The sequence below is a fragment of the Malaya genurostris genome, chromosome 3 (assembly GCF_030247185.1).
Source record: "Malaya genurostris strain Urasoe2022 chromosome 3, Malgen_1.1, whole genome shotgun sequence".
Taxonomy (NCBI): domain Eukaryota; kingdom Metazoa; phylum Arthropoda; class Insecta; order Diptera; family Culicidae; genus Malaya; species Malaya genurostris.
Genome location: NC_080572.1, coordinates 89084436 through 89104519, shown reverse-complemented (window position 1 = coordinate 89104519; position 20084 = coordinate 89084436). Strand labels below are relative to the sequence as shown.

The 20084-nt window shown below is 37.2% G+C and overlaps 2 protein-coding genes across 2 annotated transcripts in view; one reads left to right on the top strand and one right to left on the bottom strand.

Moving 5' to 3' along the window:
• The window catches only part of LOC131439405 (protein stum), a 215749-nt gene that overhangs the window by 47778 nt on the left and 147887 nt on the right, over positions 1–20084 (top strand). The window lies entirely within an intron of this gene.
• LOC131439406 (uncharacterized) lies at positions 9562–13171 on the bottom strand. Its single transcript, XM_058610368.1, has 3 exons — positions 13055–13171; positions 12898–12997; positions 9562–12838 (listed from the first exon to the last, which is right to left on the bottom strand). Exon 3 carries the CDS (start codon positions 12812–12814, stop codon positions 9698–9700), a length of 3117 nt encoding a protein of 1038 aa, XP_058466351.1. The 5' UTR covers positions 12815–12838; positions 12898–12997; positions 13055–13171; the 3' UTR covers positions 9562–9697.

Here is a 20084-nt window from a genome sequence, read left to right as displayed (position 1 = left end):
TGGAACGGATTTGATGAGTAGATGTCGGAAAACGATGTTTAAAGTCATTTCAAAATCCAAGACGGTTTTTCTCGAAACCCGTAGCAAAAAGAATGTTTTGGAACGGTTTTAAAAAACAGTTCTTAGTAAACGTTGTTTGAGTAATTATGACTTACTGTCGAATACTTTATAATATTGTTACTTTCTGAATGGATTATATTATAAGGGTATTTTCGGAACGGGTTTGATGAGTACATGTTGGAAAACGATGTTTGAGGTGGTTCTGAATTCCAAGATGGCGACTTCCGGTTTATTGATATTCCTTGAAAACCCTTAAAATATGGGTATTTTCGGTACAGGTTTGATGAGTAGATGTCGGAAAACGATGTTAGAGGTGGTTCTGAATTCCAATATGGCGACTTCCGGTTTTTTGATATTCCTTGAAAACCCTTACAATATGGGTATTTCGGAATGGGATTGATGAGTAGATGTCGGAAAACGATGTTTGAGGTGGGTCTGAATTCCAAGATGGCGACATCCGGCTTATTGATATTCCTTGAAAATCTTTATAATATGGGTTTTTTCGGAACGAGTTTGATGAGTACACGTTGGAAAACGATGTTTGAGGTGGTTCTGAATTCCAAGATGGCGACTTCCGGTTTACTGATATTCCTTGAAAACCCTTAAAATATGGGTATTTTCGATACGGGTTTGATGAGCAGATGTCGGAAAATGATGTTTGAGGTGGTTCTGAATTCCAAGATGGCGACTTCCGGTTTATTGATACTCCTTGAAAACCCTTAAAATATGGGTATTTTCGATACGGGTTTGATGAGCAGATGTCGGAAAATGATGTTTGAGGTGGTTCTGAATTCCAAGATGGCGACTTCCGGTTTATTGATACTCCTTGAAAACCCTTAAAATATGGGTATTTTCGATACGGGTTTGATGAGCAGATGTCGGAAAATGATGTTTGAGGTGGTTCTGAATTCCAAGATGGCGACTTCCGGTTTATTGATATTCCTTGAAAACCCTTACAATATGGGTATTTTCGGTACGGATTTGATGAGTAGATGTCGGAAAACGATGTTTGAGGTGGGTCTGAATTCCAATATGGCGACTTCCGGTTTTTTTATATTCCTTGAAAACCCTTACAATATGGGTATTTCGGAATGGGATTGATGAGTAGATGTCGGAAAACGATGTTTGAGGTGGGTCTGAATTCCAAGATGGAGACATCCGGCTTATTGATATTCCTTGAAAATCGTTATAATATGGGTATTTTCGGAACGGGTTTGATTAGTACATGTTGGAAAACGATGTTTGAGGTGGTTCTGAATTCCAAGATGGCGACTTTCGGTTTATTTATATTTCTTGAAAACCCTTAAAATATGGATATTTTCGGTACGGGTTTGATGAGTAGATGTCGGAAAACGATGTTTGAGGTGGTTCTGAATTCCAAGATGGCGACTTCCGGTTTATTGATATTCCTTGAAAACCCTTAAAATATGGGTATTTTCGATACGGGTATGATGAGCAGATGTCGGAAAACGATGTTTGAGGTGGTTCTGAATTCCAAGATGGCGTCTTCCGGTTTATTGATATTCCTAGAAAACCCTTACAATATGGATATTTTTTGGAACGGATTTGATGAGTAGATGTCGGAAAACGATGTTTAAAGTCATTTCAAAATCCAAGATAGTGTTTCTCGAAACCCGTAGCAAAAAGAATGTTTTCGGAACGGCTTTAAAAAACAGTTCTTAGTAAACGTTGTTTGAGTAATTATGACTTACTGTCGAATACTTTATAATATTGTTACTTTCTGAATGGATTTTACGAGTCAATATTAGGAAGAAAGTTGTTTCAAATGAACTTCAGGAACTTTATTCCAAATTCAATATAATATTAGCTGGACACTTACAATCGAATTGTCAAACAAATACATAAATTGATGAAAATGCTTCGATGTAAATATTTTAAGGTTCATTATTTGGTGAAAGAAATGCTAATATTTAATTTTCAGTATTGTAGTTAATATGATTTATTTGAATAGATTAAAGTTTTGAACTGCTGTTAAAACTGTTATTTTCGTTTTCGTTGTCTGAATTTAAATCCTGAACTGTTGATTAGTGACCCATAATTTCATTCCAGAAAACTAATGAGTCAAACAATTAGATTCTAAAATGATTTTGGTGACTTTTTCACATACCAGAATTAGCAACTCACAGTTCCTCTTCATATCGTTACATTTACAACGAGTAGAGAAAGGAATTAGTTGAACATATATACATTAATACAGAGACACTTCAAATTGACATACTGTGACATTTATCAATGTCGTTAAGCTACACTTTTCATTCTTATGCACAAATCGGCCCATATCAGCATGGTCACGCTTAAGATTCAAATATAACACTCGCTAATGGCATATGGCGACGCACTTTCATACGCGAAACATTCGAAACAAAAATGGTGTGCACATTTTACCTTTTTTTATAAATATAAATTTCGCTTTATTCGCTCAAACTTTAGAAAAATTTTCCGGGGGCCGAATGTCATATACCATTCGGTTCAGCTCAACGAACTGAGCAAATGTCTGTGTGTGTGTGTATGTGTGTTGTCAACTAAGAGGTTGAGATCTCAGAGATGGCTGGACCGATTTTGATCAAGTCGCAAATGAAAGGTCTTCCCGTCACCCAGAACGCTATTGAATAGTTTTGAGATAGGATGTTTACTCTTAGAGTTATACAAAGTTTTATGCCAAAATTTTCAGTTTTTTGACAATATCTGTAACACTTGACCTTGAAAACAGAATATGTTTCCAGTCTTAGATTCCGCACGGTAATACCTATCCAACAAGCCATAGATTGTTAAAATCCGTCTATTTTTAACGGAGATATCGACATTCTTATGTTAGTGACTTTTCCCCCTATTCCAGTAGAAGGAGTTTTGTGCGCTGTATGACAAAACAATGCTTGGGAGCAATGCGAAACACGATTTTTTATATTGTTACATACAATTGTTTCTAAATACCAAACAGAATGTGTACAGCATCATTTTTCATGACATGTTGCCTCGGACCGATTTTAGCACGGTTCGTTTTTGTCAACATAATCGTTCGAATATGACATATGTAAACCAGATGATGGCAGCATTTTCGAGTTGAAAGCAACTCCATAATTATATTGATTTAAACTACTAACAGCAATAAATGCTGAAAGAACAGAACTCCCATATACCATTCGAAGCAGTTCGTCGAGATTAGCAAATGCGTGTGTTACCAATAGTTTCACTCAATTTTCTCGGAGATGACACAACCGTTTTCTACAAACTCAGATTCATAGGAAAAGTCGTATGCTCTCAAACAAGGTTCCTGAATAACGTTTGGTTCCGACTTCTGGTTCCGGAGCTACAGGCTGACATGTGAAACGAAATTAAAATTGTGTAACTCATTTTTCTCGTAGATGGCTGAACCTAAGATTCAAATGAAGTCTAAGAATCATCTAAGATTCAAATGAAAAGTCTTAAGATTCTATAAAACATCTTGCTTTTCAGTCAGATCCAACTACCGGTTTCGGGGATACGGTGATTAGTATAAAAATGTCTATTTTACATAAATTAATCAGGTTTATCGCGTTTGCAGATTTGAATAGTCGATAATTAAATAATCTTATTTCAGTTTTAGTGGTATTCAGTTTTCCATAAGGATACATTTTTTAATATTACCATTTAGTTCTGTTATAAGTATATCACGTCACTATACAAATTCACTATGTATCTCACAACACTATAAATCATGTATAATAAACGTCACATCACATATACGTATTTCGAAAACAATTTATATTCTTCTTCAGTGTATCAGGTATAAAAAAACCTGATACACTGAAGAAGAATATAAATTGTATTCGAAATACGTATATGTGATGTGACGTTCATTATGCATGATTTATAATGTTGTGAGATACATAGTGAATTTGTATAGTGAAGTGATATGCTTATAACAAAATTAAATGGAATCATTTTAAAATCATTCTGTTAAAACACTCAAACGAAAAGTTAATGATTCAGTTTTCGCTCCGGATTTAATTCGCACTGCGGTTTCTCAAAGATCTACACTGATTTTCAAATATTTTGAAACAATAGTAAACTATACAGCTCCTGAGGTAAAATTATCTGACTTCGGCTACACCGATTTTCGAATTCCGGTTCCAGTATCGAATCGTTTCTCAAAGCTCAATCGTTTTCTCAAAAAAGGTCAAATCGAATTTCAAAAACAAAAATTCAATTTAAAGAATTTATGGTCCCATACAAAATTAATGAATTTTATCCAATTCTGATTGTGGAATTACATGGCGAGGAGTTTTTAAAATTCAAACCAATATAGAAGATGACAGTTGGACTCAAAACTATTTATTCGTGTTATTAATTTAATGCCATACAAATCGTTCCGGGTTATGCTGGTTCTTAAATACCGGCTCTGGATGTACCGTGAATAACCGTAAACTCTAAAGTGGAACTTACTTCGACATATCATGGAATGTTCAATCGATTATTACACGTTTAGATTCAAATTCGATCCGATTTGCAGTTTCGACACTACAGGATGATGAGTGATTAAAATTGTAAACCCAATTGCCTACCTTTCTGGTCATTCCCATCACTTTTAAACGTTGGCTAATGTCTAGTTCGGTAACTTCCAATGATTTTGCAAGTTCTTCCTGCATTTGCGACGGGTCGTGATCGAACAACTCGTCCAATTCTACATTTTTTAACTTTGGTGGCGGTCCGGCTCATTCTTCGTATTCCAAATCAAAATTGTCACTATGCTCACCATACACTTCCACCACAAAACGATGACTTTTGGTTGATGTTTTCAACAAAATAAGATAATGAAGAAGTAAATTCCCCAAAGAAACACGTTATTCGTCACATAATTCGACATTTTCATTGTTCACTCATTCATTGTTATTGTTGTTCACACTTCAGCTCAATGACAGTAGCTTTCCAACGAATATTTGGAATAAAAATCAAGGTGAGCCACCTGTTAGAAAACGGCATGGGCATATTTTTACACCTATTACACAATTCAAACACACCTGTTGGTTTGAAATGTTAAATTTATAAGACGAAGAATAAACAATACCAAGGACGAAGATCCAAGTTTAAAAAATCAACACACTCATGATATCTAAATTGCTTTATTTAAGTTTTAAAAAATAACACAAAAGTAATAAGATAAGATATTTCCTATATACTACGTTTTTTAATTTATATTTTGATGGATTAAGTTTTTGTAAGAAACTGAGTGATAATAACTTTCAAATTTTCCTTTTTTTCGTACTCGACCTGTTTTATTGTTGTTTGATTGACTGGATGCTTTCATGGCCTATTACTAAGTTATGATCTATTGATGCTTTTTTTTCTATTAGCAGTGTACCGATCTTTTACAGTATGCAATAATTGTTTTATTATTATTATTATATTTTCGGTTATTTAGTCATACTAATTGAAATTTTTAATTTGTGTACGAAGGTATACGTACGTAATCAAACACCTAAATAATTAGTAATCACCTTATTGTTCACTAAAGTAGATTTGCTAAACCTAAAATTAGAAAACTTATAGTTAATTCTGGAACATATTCGGTAGTTGTAAGAAGAAGGCTATCTTAAAAAAATTAACAGACATACCGAAAGTTTTTCCCTCAAATTTATTACATATTATTAAATTCTTAATTATGATTGATATGTAATCATATTCAACTTGTTGAACATTATTCATTACAATTTCAATCTTCAACACGTTCCAACCGATTGAATACAATTGCACATCTCTGACCGGTTTTCGTAATTTAAATTCAATCTGCCAAGTTGATCAAATTCAACTGTCTCTTCAATGTTAAAGAATGTGTATATAGTAAGAGCCGTTAAATCAAATTTGAATTTCATCCAAACTTTCGTTTCTGGTGTAATTGAATGTAACTTTTCTTGGAAATAAACTAACTGATTATCTACTATCTAATATGTTGGAACATTTTCTAAGTTTACTAATGCCGTTTTTCATTGAAAAACACTGGTGGCGTGGATTGCTCTGATTTTGCACTTTCGAGCAGAAATGCAATATTTTGACGGTGTTTCATTGCCATTTCTGCTCGAAAGTGCAAAACCAGAGCAATCCACGCCACCAGTGTTTCTTAATGAAAAACGCCATAAGTTCTTTTCATGCGATTCACTTCTGCTTCTATGTTTAGCATTAAAAATAGAGGCACAAGTTCTACACGGATGCAAATCTGTTGCCGGTACCATGATTAGGAAATCATGAATATCATAAACCATTACTGAGACCGTGCCTACTACTGATGATTTTGTGAGCAAATCCCATAAAAATTTTCATGGTTTAAGGCCATCGTCCAAGTAACATGCGCGCGGGTGGTTTTAGGAAAATTTCGATGGAAATCTTTAAAAATTTGCCAAAGCCAAAAAGATACAAATTATTTCGCAACGATGCTAGCTCAATTTATAAACGGAATAATGTTAGTTTTGTGAAGTTTTCTAAGTTTTACTCAGAATAATATAAATTTTGCAATGATCTGAAGAGAATCCGCTTCAGTTAGAATTTTTGTAATAATTGTGAAAGATCATAAAAACACTCATTTTGCAGAGCTATTTTTGATAACACTCGGAAAATCGTCCGAATTATTCAGCCAGTTTTGTCCTGCAGATAGATTAAAGTTTTTTAAAGGTCTGTATGTTTTTGGTTTTGGCAAATTTGTCAAATTTTCCCGCGTGGTACTTGGACAATGGCCTTAAGTCGTTTTGCTCATAATACCATTAATAATAGGTATGATCCAATGGGAAACCACGTTTCATGGTTGTCAAAATTTCTTAATCATGGTACCGGCAATGGATTTTTATCCGTGTATGAATAGACCTTTGCATGTGCGCAATGTCTGAGTTTGTTTTTCCTATTCCATGTAACCCAGTCGAATAACTTGGAATTCTATACGATTTTTTTTATTTCGGAGATAAATTTTAAACCGAAATAAATATCCGAATCCAATTTCGCAACCATGTACAGTCGATGAAGTGCTAATTATGTCGTGCCTGCTATGTGACCTAACATAGCAGGCAATGTTCACAACTATACACATTCAACGACCAATCACATATCTATTTCGTTCTCGGAGCTTTTGATTTGCGATTTTTTGTTCGTCGCTTGTCTGCTATGTACTTTGGCATTCTATCGACTAGATAGCCTAGTTGCTCATATGTAATATAGACATGTGACGTTTACGATCTCAGTGTAACACGATACAAAATCAAAACACTTCATCATCACCATTTCATTCTTACAGCTGTTTCCAGCCAGTTTCTCGTTTGTAGTGCAAACGATATCAACTAATAGTCAAGAAACGCAGATCAACACTTCATTTATTCAATAGTAACTGACTTGACTGCTGTGATTCATTTTCACTTTTTTCCAAATTTTTTACTCAAATATCGTTTATTTGAAAAATTGACCATTTTTATTATTATTTTTTCCAAAACTTTGGAAAGGATAGTCAAAAACCAAAAGAAATATAACATCAATAGAGTAGAGAAGAACTACAAAGAACATATATGGATGACACGTGCATAAAAATGGTATGAACGTCGCGCAAAAGTTTGTTGACATCAGAGCAAAGTCGTGACATTACATTCCTTTTGTGGAATTTGTCCTTTCTGTTACAACAGATTCCGCAACCGATTCTTAGCCTTCAGAATCATAGCATAGCTAGTACTCAGTTTCACTTCTTTAACTTTCTCCTTCAATTGTTACGGCATATTTCTGTATTTTCCTATAAATTCATGCAAATCGAAAGCTGATGGTTTTAATCATTATTCTATATAAGAAATAAGAGAGAAGAAATATCGACACAACTACTGACAGCTTCTCTTTGTTTACTTTCTCTATAGATTTTTAGTACCGTAAAAATCGGTAGAGAAAGTGAACATAGAGAAGTATCATTTGCACGTAGAATCTTTGTTGTTTATCTTCAAATACAATTAATCATGAAACATCAACTAGGAACCTGTTCTGTTGTTTGTCAGTTGTTGGGCCGTATGAATAAAACGTAGCATGCTTGAATTTCGGTAGTAAATGCTACGTGTAGATCACGTTCCTGTCAAAACATGCTGCAAACTGTAGTATTCACTACAAGTTTTCGGTAGGTAGCTCTAGAGGTTGCTACTCGTGTGTTTGCTGATAAAATGAAGCACAGAAATTAAAAAAGTGGCATTTTTACAGATGTAAGTACGTTTCTTGCTTTGTGCATGCTTATGCCAGCTTTTCCGGCTCTGTGTCGATACGGTATGCAGTAAATGCTTAAATTCGGAAGTAGCATTAACTACATGTTCGAACTTGTTTTTTATTCATACCAAACCGCGTTATACTCTGTGGACTTTGTTTATGAGAAGATACTACAAACAACAGACTTTACTACATTTTATTCATACGGCAGATTGTCGAATGTTTTGTGAGCCGCATCAATCGTGAGCGATGAAGTTCACGAAAATTAAAAATATAAGGTTAAGACTGAATCCCCAACAAACTTGGATGCTGTTCGTACACATTGTTATTTCATAAGAGAGGAAGGAATCATTACACGCGGATCAATAATGCCATTATTACCAAGAAACGTAATTTTTAATGAACGTGTAATGGCAGTGACGAATGACGAAATCTCCAATGAAAATTGGAATGTCATTACTGGTCCTCGTGTAAGGTCACCTATATAGAAATATCCGTACGCATTGCATCCATTTGCGAGGCAGAGACGCCAACCGAAGCTTTAATTTTTAGTGATATTGCCCTCAGTTTTGGGTAAACTATTCCAAACTATCGTTATAATGAAAGATTTTTTTTGGTGCGTGAGTTTACGATAAAATGTTCGCATAATTGCGACTCATTTGTCTTGTCTTGGTTTCTGTTTTCAGTCCATTTTCCTGAACACGTATTACTTAATTATTACATATTTTTAGCAAATGATTTATGATTAAAATCGCCATCGTAAGCAAAAGTTTTAAGGTTAATGATTTCATCCTTTAACATCCTTTTCAATTTTCTAGTCTCCCGTGGAATCGAAAGATATGGAGATCCTTCGTTCATTTTTTTCCTTCGTAAAATTTTGTTTGTGGTAGAATTCTTTTCGTACTTCAAAGCAACTTTTCTGTTCATCAACTTTTGCATCACGGTAGTGTGACCGTTCAACGTAGCAATTTGAAAGGAATCCAAACCTTGCTTGTTTCTACGATTGATTTGGCAGGAATGGTTCATCAACTCGTCAACTACTTCGCCGTTTCCGGTCTTAGATGCATGAAAAAGCGGTGTCTGCAGTTGTCTGTCGACGGCATCGACGGACGCACCTTGCTTGATCAACAATTTGACCACCTCTACATGTCCTTTTTGGGCTGCAAAATGCAATGCCGTTCGTTTGAAATTGTCCCCCGTATTGACGTCAGCTTTGTGATCGATCAATAGAGAGCAGATTACAGTGTTGCCATGAGCGGCAGCGTAGTGTAGTGCATATTTTTTTCGCGGTGTCTGAAACGTAGCAATCGATGGGTCTTCTTTAATAAGACGCTCTGCTAGCTCTTCAAAGCTTTGCTCAATTGCCCACAACAATGGATAGGGGCGCATACACCAGAGTATTTGCTCCAATTTGCCCAGGAACTTGTCATTTGATTTCGTAAAGAAAAAAAAAGAACTTTCGAACGATGGGAAAGTCTCTTAGCACAATGAGACACAGATCATAGAGATCTTTCGTATAACTCTTTTTTGAAGAGTTTCTATTGTCCTTATTTTCAACGAAATTCTTTTTTATCTGTTCGAAGGACATCCTCATCAGATACTCATATAAGCACTTGGCAGCAAAAAATTCAGCGATTGAAGAATGAATGAACTGGGGTACTCCATTCAAACATTTCGGTACAATTTGGGAATCCAAAAAACGATCTGCTTGATCCTCTAGAGATGTAAGTTCCTGCTTGTTTCGAATAATCAAATGCATCTTTGGTTTTTTAAGCAAGCTTAGAAGACCGAGATAATTATGTAGCTTGACAAACCCACAGTAAGTACAATTTTTTGGATCCAAAAATTTATTTGAAAAATGATCATTCTCATCTAATTTCAGCTTCTCCACGTAATGTCGTTTGAAGGACTGATACACGAACATTTCGAACAATTCCACAATGTTCAAAGAATCTAGATTAGTGTCTTGCAAAACGGTGCTTTCCGTTCTCTGAAGAAATTCATTCACTGTTGGTTTATAGATTTCGGCTAACATGTTGATCAGTAGCGGAACACCAAGGAATTTGCAGGCAATTTCCATAGATTTACCGTTAATTTTGACGACCAACTGCTCTATAAATTGGCGTATCGGATCTCCACTGCTTGGTTTGCTTGAACCTTCTAGAAGACTTTTAAAAAGATCCATTTGCTCATTTTCACTAATCGATTCTAGGTGAAATGCTTTAACATTCAAGTGCTGCTCCAATTCCAGCTCTTGATGGCAACGAGTGCTGACAAAAATCAGTGCACTTTTCAACATGCGAAATAATGATATTACTCGGTCCATTAACTCCAACGGTAGCTCGTCGTATCCGTCAAAGAAAACCCAAACACTTTTCGGAATTTCTTGCAACCAATTTGATAGCAGCGATTGCTCGAAGCTTGACTCTGGGTCTAGTATATCGTGTAGAACATCAATAGCCTCACCGAGGTTCTCGGGTGTTTTGAGAGTCTTCAACTTCTTCGCACAATCAGGCAACTTGACATACAGGATCCACTTCGATTTGTACAACTTTTTTGCTAGCAAGGCGAGATTAGTAAATAAAGTTGTCTTTCCCATTCCGGACAATGAAGACATCAAAATCACATTTCCGTCACTATCTTGAGCTTGATCAAGGAACTCTTCTTCACTGTACAACTTCTTTGTGGGCTGCTCATTACTTTCCAGTTCATCGGAACCGGTGCTGTAGTCGTCCAGATCGTTGGAAGAATTTTCCATTTCACCTCCACTAATGGTTCGAGGGATATAACAATTCAGCTGAAGCTTTGGTAGAGCGGTTCCAATTTCAATGGTTTTATTTTGTAATAACTTTTCAAGTGTTGAATCTTTCAGGAATAGTTCTGGCCGTGGTAATTCATTCAACGCTACTTCCATACCCTGAAATATTACTGACTTCTTCAGTAACATCCGTTGACTATGTTCTTTCAGCTTGTCAATACTGTTTTCACAATCTTTGATTGTTGAAAAAATCTGATTGTTGAAAATAGTTGTGGCACGATCCTTGCTAGATGTTAGGAATATTAGTTTTACTTGACTTTTGTTCCGTATTGTTTCAAGCAGTTTCGTAGAAAATTGAAGATTTGAACAGTTGTCCATGAGCAGAACTAGATTAGTTGAGTTTGAGTTGAGCAAAACGTCAAACTGATCCTGAATCTCAGGTATTTCCAGGGCGTTTAGTGGAACATATTTGTATCGATGATTTTCTAGTGTCTGGTACAATTTGAGACATGTCAATAAACCTTCATTTGTACTTTTATGTAGAGCTACTGGGAATTCCGAATCAAACAATTGATCCAGTGGAGACCGGTCACTGAATTCAATGCACATTTTTTGCATCTCGCCTTGGAAGATACTAGTGAAGGTATCCAATTTCAACTCTGCAATAGTATGATGAACATCCTGGAATAGCATTGTCAGTTCTTGTTTGCATAAAAAATGACACTTTGATTTGTGGTCCAACCGATCGTTGATTAGTTTATGTAGTTTCGTATACATTAGTCGAGCATAGCATTCTTTGGATGCGGTATCCTTCACCGGCGACTGTTTTCGTAATTGATCCATGATTATATTCTCTACAGAAAAATAATTTGGTTGGTCGATGGCAACGGTTAATTTTTTCAGAAAATGTTTGACTTCTTCTCTGTCAATAATTCGAGGAAGAGTATTCAGGGATTTTTCTTTAGATTGTAAAATTTCTACCAGCTGCGAATTTTTAATGCTTAAAGCCTTCCTTTGCTCTGGTGTTGTATTTTCTTTCGTCAGAAGCTCGTGTAACTTTTGCTCTGGAAGATCCAAACGATTCTTCATATTAAATCTAGGAGCCAGCCTAACGACATCTCCGTTGACAACCAAAACTTTGTTATACAACGCCCCCCGATACTTCACTACTACTTCCTGAGACTCGAAGACACCATTTAGAAATGCATCTCGCAAAACTTGCAGCAGATTGTTAAAATCTTCGTTGTAATGATTTAACAATTTCGCTACGTATTCATCTTCATCATTCATCTTCAAAAATCTACCGTTGCTTCCCAATGGGTGGATGAACTCAGTTTCGATGAAACAATGCAAAAATTTTTTATCAATTCCCGCATTTGTGTATATAACAAAATCATAGTTGCTACCGGCGAACCGACCACTGTTGCTGATTTGCAAAAATGATGCCAAATATTTGTACATCGAAAAATCTCCCTTCATTTTATCCTTATCGGGAAAAAAATGAATTTCATTAAGTTCGGGGTGGACCGTCGAAATCTTGTGCTTTACTTGAATAAACAAACAATTGCCAGAAATGGGCTCTTGATCATTGGTCCATGTCAGAACTGCATCGTCAAACTTCCCCGCTTCTTTCCATTCAGTCGATAAGCGGAAGTTTGGGAACCTATCGTTCTCGGCAGCCCGCAGGTAGAGCATCATCAGCACATGGATCTGATAGGAGTCGCCGTGACGAGCTCCTCCCAGTTGGCCATCCTTTTCGTATTCTTCACAGTTGCAGTTGGCCATCCCGTCAGGTACATCCGGAAGCAGCTGAAAACGAGAGCATTCCTGTTGGTTTCAGAAACATCTCGAACTGATAAGAAGCTTACCGTTGAATGAGTCACACAAAGGTACACTTGCAATAGTTGCTTCAAGAACTTTCTTGAGGTAAAACTTTGGGTTTAAATCTGTTCAATATTTTCGAAATATCTGTAAGACCAGATGCAGCTGTTACTGCGAAACACAGGAATATAAAATTCGATTTACCAACTTCTAGCACAAAGACCTGTCGGTTATTATTATTTCACAAGAGTTAAGTAATATTGCACAATAAAAAAAAACACTTCGAAGGATTCAAAAACACGTCTTTGCTCGTCAACATTTAGAATTACTTTAATGCGAATCGCTTTATCAGGCTGAAAATATTGCACCTTCTGCTCTCTCGAATCAGACCGGCCTCTCGCATCATCGATAAGCAAATATTGTAAATAAATACTCGGGCACTGATAGCACAGATAACAGACATCTAATGTCGTTTTCGTTTTTAAATTGCACTACACCGGTGTAGCGAAAGCTGCACCTAAACCGTTCGTTTTTACCAATTGCACTACACCAGTGCTACACTGTTTCTGCACCGATACCACTGGTGTAGCACTCATCAAAAGTTTGGTGTAGCTCTGTGCAATGGAATCGTTAATTGTAGTCAATGGTTACTGTTTATGTTTTCGTCATTTTTGTTCGTTTATTCATGCCTCAGTGTAGCACTGCACCGGTGTAGTGCAAATTAAAAACGAAAACGCCATAAGCTAGTAAAAAATTTTTTCAAAATGTTATGTAAAGCATACAAGTAAAAATCCGCTAAAAATCACCGTTGCGCACAATTTTGCACGCATGAATTACCATTGTATGAAAGCTCGAACGCAAGAGCCCTTAAGGGTTTACGGGGCTGCTCGAAGCGCCTGTACAGGAGAATTGTTACTTGTTGATTGCTTTTTAAAATAACCGTTAAATTTCGTACACAAATTGAAATCTTTACTTGGATGTCTTTGACGTTTTTGGTGTTGTAGGGGAGACCAGGGCTGATAAACTGTTTACGCTGTCTTTTGAGCACATTTCGTTACTGTAGAAAGATCATGGAAAAGGTTATTAACAGTCAAATGCGGAGAAAAAATCGGTCACCTAACCAGGGCCGGGGTAGGTTGACCGAGAATGATGAAACCGACAGCTCTTCCCGAGACTTTTTCAGGTAGTTACGATTCTTGGGCCCTTGCTCGAAGCGTTGTGACGATTGAATCGGTCAAATGGGCAGTTGAGAGTTTTGCTCCGTACAAGTCTCCTGGAAAGGAAGGAGTTTTCCCATTGTTACTGCAGAAAGGGTATGAACATTTCAAACATGTTTTGAAGAAAATACTTACTTTTAGTCTTGGGACAGGATATTTCCCAAAAGCTTGGCAGGAAATAATTGTCAAATTTATTCCCAACAATCAGGAATCAGAACAAATTGGATCAAATGGCACGTTCCCCTTGATAAAAACCCTGTTACATGATGTTGTGTACAACATTGAAAAAGATTTCTCGCTAAAGCAATCTTGCTTGGGAGTTTTCCTAGATATTGAAGGTGCCTTTGATAACGTGCCTTTCAATTCAATTCTGGAAGCAGCCCGTGGTCATGGCATACCTTCAAGTATCACAAATTGGATACACGCAATGCTTAGTAATCGACTTCTTTCCTCATCGCTTCGGCAAGCAGAGATTATAAAGCTGAGTGTCTGTTGGTGTCCTCAAGGTGGTGTATTATCCCCACTTTTATGGAACCTAGTCGCTGATGGTTCGTTAACGAAACTTAATAACCTTGGATTTCCGACTTATGGTTTTGCCGACGATTATCATATATTGCTGACCGGTATAAGCATTAACACTCTCTTTGATTTAATGCAGCAAGCCATGCGATCTGTTGAACAATGGTGTTGTCAGGTTGGATTATCTGTAAATCCGGGTAAAACATCAAAAGGTGCTTTTCACTCATCGTAGGATAATCACAGGTGCTCGTCCGTTACAGTTCTTCGGTTCAGAGGTCACTGTGGTCGATCAAGTTGAATACGTCGGGGTTATTCTTGATTCAAAACTGAATTGGTCTGCTCACATTGACTTCAGGATTAAAAGAGTTTGCATGGCTTTCGGCCAATGCAGACGAGCTTTTGGAAAATCATGGGGACTCAAATCCAAATACATTCATTGGATCTCAGCAACTATCGTTAGACCAATTTTAGCATACGGATATCTTGTATGATGGCAGAAAGGAGAAGTCGCGACAGTTCAGTCAAAGCTAAATCTTCTCCAAAGGATGGTCCCAATGGCGATGACAGGAGCATTCACGACAACTCCTACTGCTGCTCTAGAGGCGCTATTGTGCATTTAATCACTACATGTGTTCCAAAAGCAAGAAGCATTATCTTGTGCATACCGTCTTAAGGTTACAGGGCTTTGGAACAGAAACCCTTTAGATTATGCTACTAGCCTCAAATGGTTACGTGGGATGAGTATTTACTCGCTCCTAGTGACCTAACTCTCACATGCAGTTTTCCTGTCAAAACATTCAATGTGAGCTATCCTCTTCGTGAGGAATGGTTGTCTGGTTGTTTGGAACGACAACTTGATGAACACATAGTTTGTTATACGGACGGTCAGAGATGGCATTTCACCAGAGTGATACACGCTGGCGTCAGATTCTTGTCCACACCGAGGATGCAAAAAACAAGGCATCGCACAAAGAGGAAAGCGTACTTCTTCTCAGTGTCGAATAGACAACATTTGAGTGTGTGCTTGTGGTTAAAGCAGCTGGCAACTTGATGAACACATAGTTTGTTATACGGACGGTCAGAGATGGCATTTCACCAGAGTGATACACGCTGGCGTCAGATTCTTGTCCACACCGAGGATGCAAAAAACGAAGCATCGCACAAAGAGGAAAGCGTACTTCTTCTCAGTGTCGAATAGACAGCATTTGAGTGTGTGCTTGTGGTTAAAGCAGCTGGCGCGAGTGAAACACATTCTCTTCGTATGAATCGCTTACACGCGCTCTCGTCTAAATACACCCAAGTGACCACTGGCGCGTGATGGTGAGCGAACACTTCTGTGAACTTCAATTAATAGAGAGTAGATCTGGCCTTGCTATGAAAAATTTGCAAGGAAAACCGAAAATTTTACGATAAATTGTTTTATTTTGCTGATTTTGCGTGTCCACGGTTCTTCTACGCAAGCCATACAGCAGAGTGCTCACCGGCGTATACACCTCTGTGAAAGTATCTGCATCCACCTCAGAGAATTTATTAGCTCTGCTCTAGAACTTTGGTGCGATTCAGTGGAAGAGGTAAAAGGAAATAAACAAATGCACTCATGATGCGTGCACACTTTATACAACAGTGGTGTATATATGTGAAAGAGAAGAGCACTCGTTGAAGTTGTCAGTATGAGGGGAGAAATTTTGCTTGCTCTTCGTCACACAGAGGAGATGGACATCTCTGCGGACGGTACTCTGTTGAATGGTCATGCTGATGCTGGTGTCTACTGTCGTGAAATGAGGCTGGAGCAGTCTCATTCACTTGGAAGCAGAAATCTACGCGATTTTGTGTGTAATACAATCGGCACTTCAGCAGAGAATCTGTGGTAAACGAATTTATTTTTGTTCCGACAGTCAGGCAGCCCTAAAAGTACTCAGTTCGAATGATTCACGGTCGAATCTAGTGATCGCATGTCGAATTCAAATTGAAGACCTCAGCATTTCAAATGCTGTTTACTTCTTATGGGTACCCGGCCATTTTGGTATTACTGGAAATGAAATGGCTGATGAGTTGGCTAGAGCAGGTGCAACGAATGATTTCGTTGGTCCTGAACCAGCTTTACCATTTTCAACTAGTTGGATAAAGCACAAGATTCGTTCTTGGGCTGCATCCAAACATGCCAGCTACTGGCGCAGCTTGCAAACTTACGCTCAGACGAAAGCATTTCTACCAGATTTAAATCTGAAAATGTCAAAGTGTCTACTGCATTTTTCCTAGCACCAGTCAGAGCTCTGACTGGACATTGCAAACTCAATTATCACATGGCTACTATTCAACGTGCTGAGTATTATTCGTGTGATTCGTGTGAATGCGATTATGGTACTTCATATCATCTGATATGTAACTGCCCCGCATTGACGCAACTACGTGTCCGGGTTTTTGGTTCTCCATACATGGTTGAGTCTGTGTATGCAGAGCTAAAATTGAAGGATATTCTCTCGTTTCTCACCCAATGTGGTAAGGAGCTATAGTCAGAAGGATTCATCGTTCTTCCTGGAGTTAATGAATCCTTTATGTATTCACCTTTAATAGGGTTTAGCAGATTGTTTGGCATCCTTTAGGGGGTACCAAATTTACTTCTGCTCGTACATACTGAGAATAGCTCTGCATTCTTCCGGGAGTGCAGAATGGTGTCGCTTTTGTAAAATCTCTAAATCCTCTCGGAGGTTAGAGGTTTTATTAACAGCAGACTGTTCGGGACCTCGTAGAGGTTCAGAATTTACTTCTGCTTCCACTAAATGTGATCCCCAGCAGATTGTTCAGCATCCCTTAGGGGTGCAGAATTTACTTCTGCTTTTATGTGTTTTTGTGTCGTAAATTTTTCCCCATCCTCCTAGTCCAACCCTTACCATTTCCGTTCAATCCTTCCCTCTTATATATCAGGAAAATGATGCTAAAACCAAATTGATGGCAAGGCACAAATCTTCAAATATCAAGGAGAATAAGCCATTTGAGCCAATTTGTTCTGATTTCTGATTCCTGAAACTACACATCATTGTTATTACTGAAGAAAAAACAATAAGGGTTTGGTTTACGGACCCGTAAGCAGAAGCGCTGATGCGTATTCCACAGGAATTAAAGAATGACTCTTTCAATAATTTCATCCAGCTAAGAGATAAACAAACTAGCTCAACTTTTTTGAGGTTTTGTTTGAGATACGCACGTCAAACCCATATCAGACCTTCCGAAAGAAACAAATTCTGGGTGTAACGTGATGGGTAAGTCGACACCTTTCACGCAGTGGGCTCGATAAGACATTCATTGTCAGATGAAACAATCAAACAAAAACCTGGTCACAGTGACAGCAGTCGCTTGCGTCACTAGACTATTGATAAGATTTGCTTCTACATATGAGCTTCTATTTTAAATCAACACACAGACGTTCCTAGGCTATGGTGCCCACTTGGTCACTGCTTTTTTTTTTGTTCTGATTCAAACAGGTTTCATAAAATTGTTGTTATAATTTATGTTTATATTTGTGTCTTATGGATTTAGTTGTAGTTTTCGTCATCGTTGTGTATCTGTTTTTGTTATATTTGATTGTACATTCAAACATACCCGACCATCAAGCCCTAACAAGTTTATAACAAAAACTTGTTTTCGTAGCAAGTGCTAATATAAGTCTGGTCTCGTTAGTAGTTAATATATTAAAATTTTTTAACTAGACTCTAAAAGCGAAATAGTTAAGATACGATATGTTGATCGGGTATCTACATATACACATCCCTACATAAATACATATATGAAAACACACATACATATACATTTTATACATATGCACACATGTATTCCACAAGCAAACGTCGCAACTATGAGCTACTATTTCTATTATAATAGATTCTAACTGCAGCTATCTCTTCTTTTAGTCGATCGTTAGTCCTGAGCTGAAACGGTAGCCTTTGTTACCGTTCTTGCATTCTCGTCCACTTACACTTCACTCACATATCACCTCATCCATCAGGTCTCAAACGAAAACGATACAGCCTAACAAAATAAATTGGATGAACATCGTTTGGCAGCTATCAGTGGTTTGCTTACATGTTTAGCCTACATTATTTCATTCTGTTTCACAATCCATCTCAATCCCCATTGTCCCATGGTACAAAAATCACTGATAAACGTCAAAGATGAACTTGATTTACCGTTCATCTGTTATCATCGTGTGAAACACAGTTGGGATACATTGAATTCACTTAATTCCCACTTCATACTTGTAAAAAGGGCCGGAAGTATAAAAATGAAACATAAAACAGTGCCCTATTCTTATTCAAACCGTCTTAAAAAAGAATGATAGGTTCCTTTTAGATTCCACATTTTAAACAATTATTTCGTTATGATACGAACGTATACTACTTACCCTTCATAGACATTCTTATCGTAAGGGAAGCAATAAACCTATCTTTTGAAATACATATATAGGAAGCCGACCAATACGGATAGATCATACCAAGTACATCAAATCACTCGCACCAGCATAAAATGACGGCCGTTCATCATATGATGCATAGAATGCTCACCTTGCCCCTCAGACAGGATGCTGCAATTAAAGATATAAAATTCATCTTCGCTATTGGAAAGCTCAATGCAGAGCGATCAAAACAAACAATCATCGATAAAAAATTAAGATTATTAAAAAAAAAACAATCACTTACGACATTGACCAAACCAACAGAAAATTTAAAGAGAATTTCAGTAGTCTTCAATTCAGATATTCCACATCTGAAAAAGTTTGGTTTGGATTTAAGTAGTAAGAACTATCAATTGAAAACTGTATCAGAATCGACAAAAGATCATACAGAAAATTTGAAATCCGAAGTATAATAAATCTCGTGTTCTCATTGCGAGAAAAAATATATTGGACAAACGAAAATGACTTTGGAATACCATACCATTTCAAATCGACAGCAAATATTCCTGGCTCTTCAAGTTGCTACCTAAGTTGCAAAAATGCTAAAATCTCAAATCAGCGTCTGACGGAAATGCAGAAAGTGAAGATAGACTTGTAATTCGGTGTGTGTTGTTTTCTGTTGGATGGGTTTCCATAAATATAGGACTATAATTTAATGCTGTGGCGGCCAAGCGAAGCGAAGCATGCTTGGTTCTTCTAGTCAAATGGGATACCTCTTCATGTGTTTTCATCTGCAGGGTAGTTGAATTGGCAAAAAATTTCCCCGGTTACGAGCTAGCTACGGTTTCGAGTCCCGTCTCTGCGGTAACATTTTTGCAGTTTTCATTATATAGTCATTGTTCCAATCTAGTTTCCTCGTTAGATACTGATAAAATTTCAAATGAAGCAGTTCTCAGATCGGTTAGGCCATCTTTGGGAAAACGAAGTGAGTTCAACTATTGTTGGAATCCGAAAACCGGTATTATCAAAGTCGGTTCGTATGGCCATCAACTAACGCGACGTATAAACTCTATTAGTTTTAAGTGAAAGGTAAAATCAATTTATATGA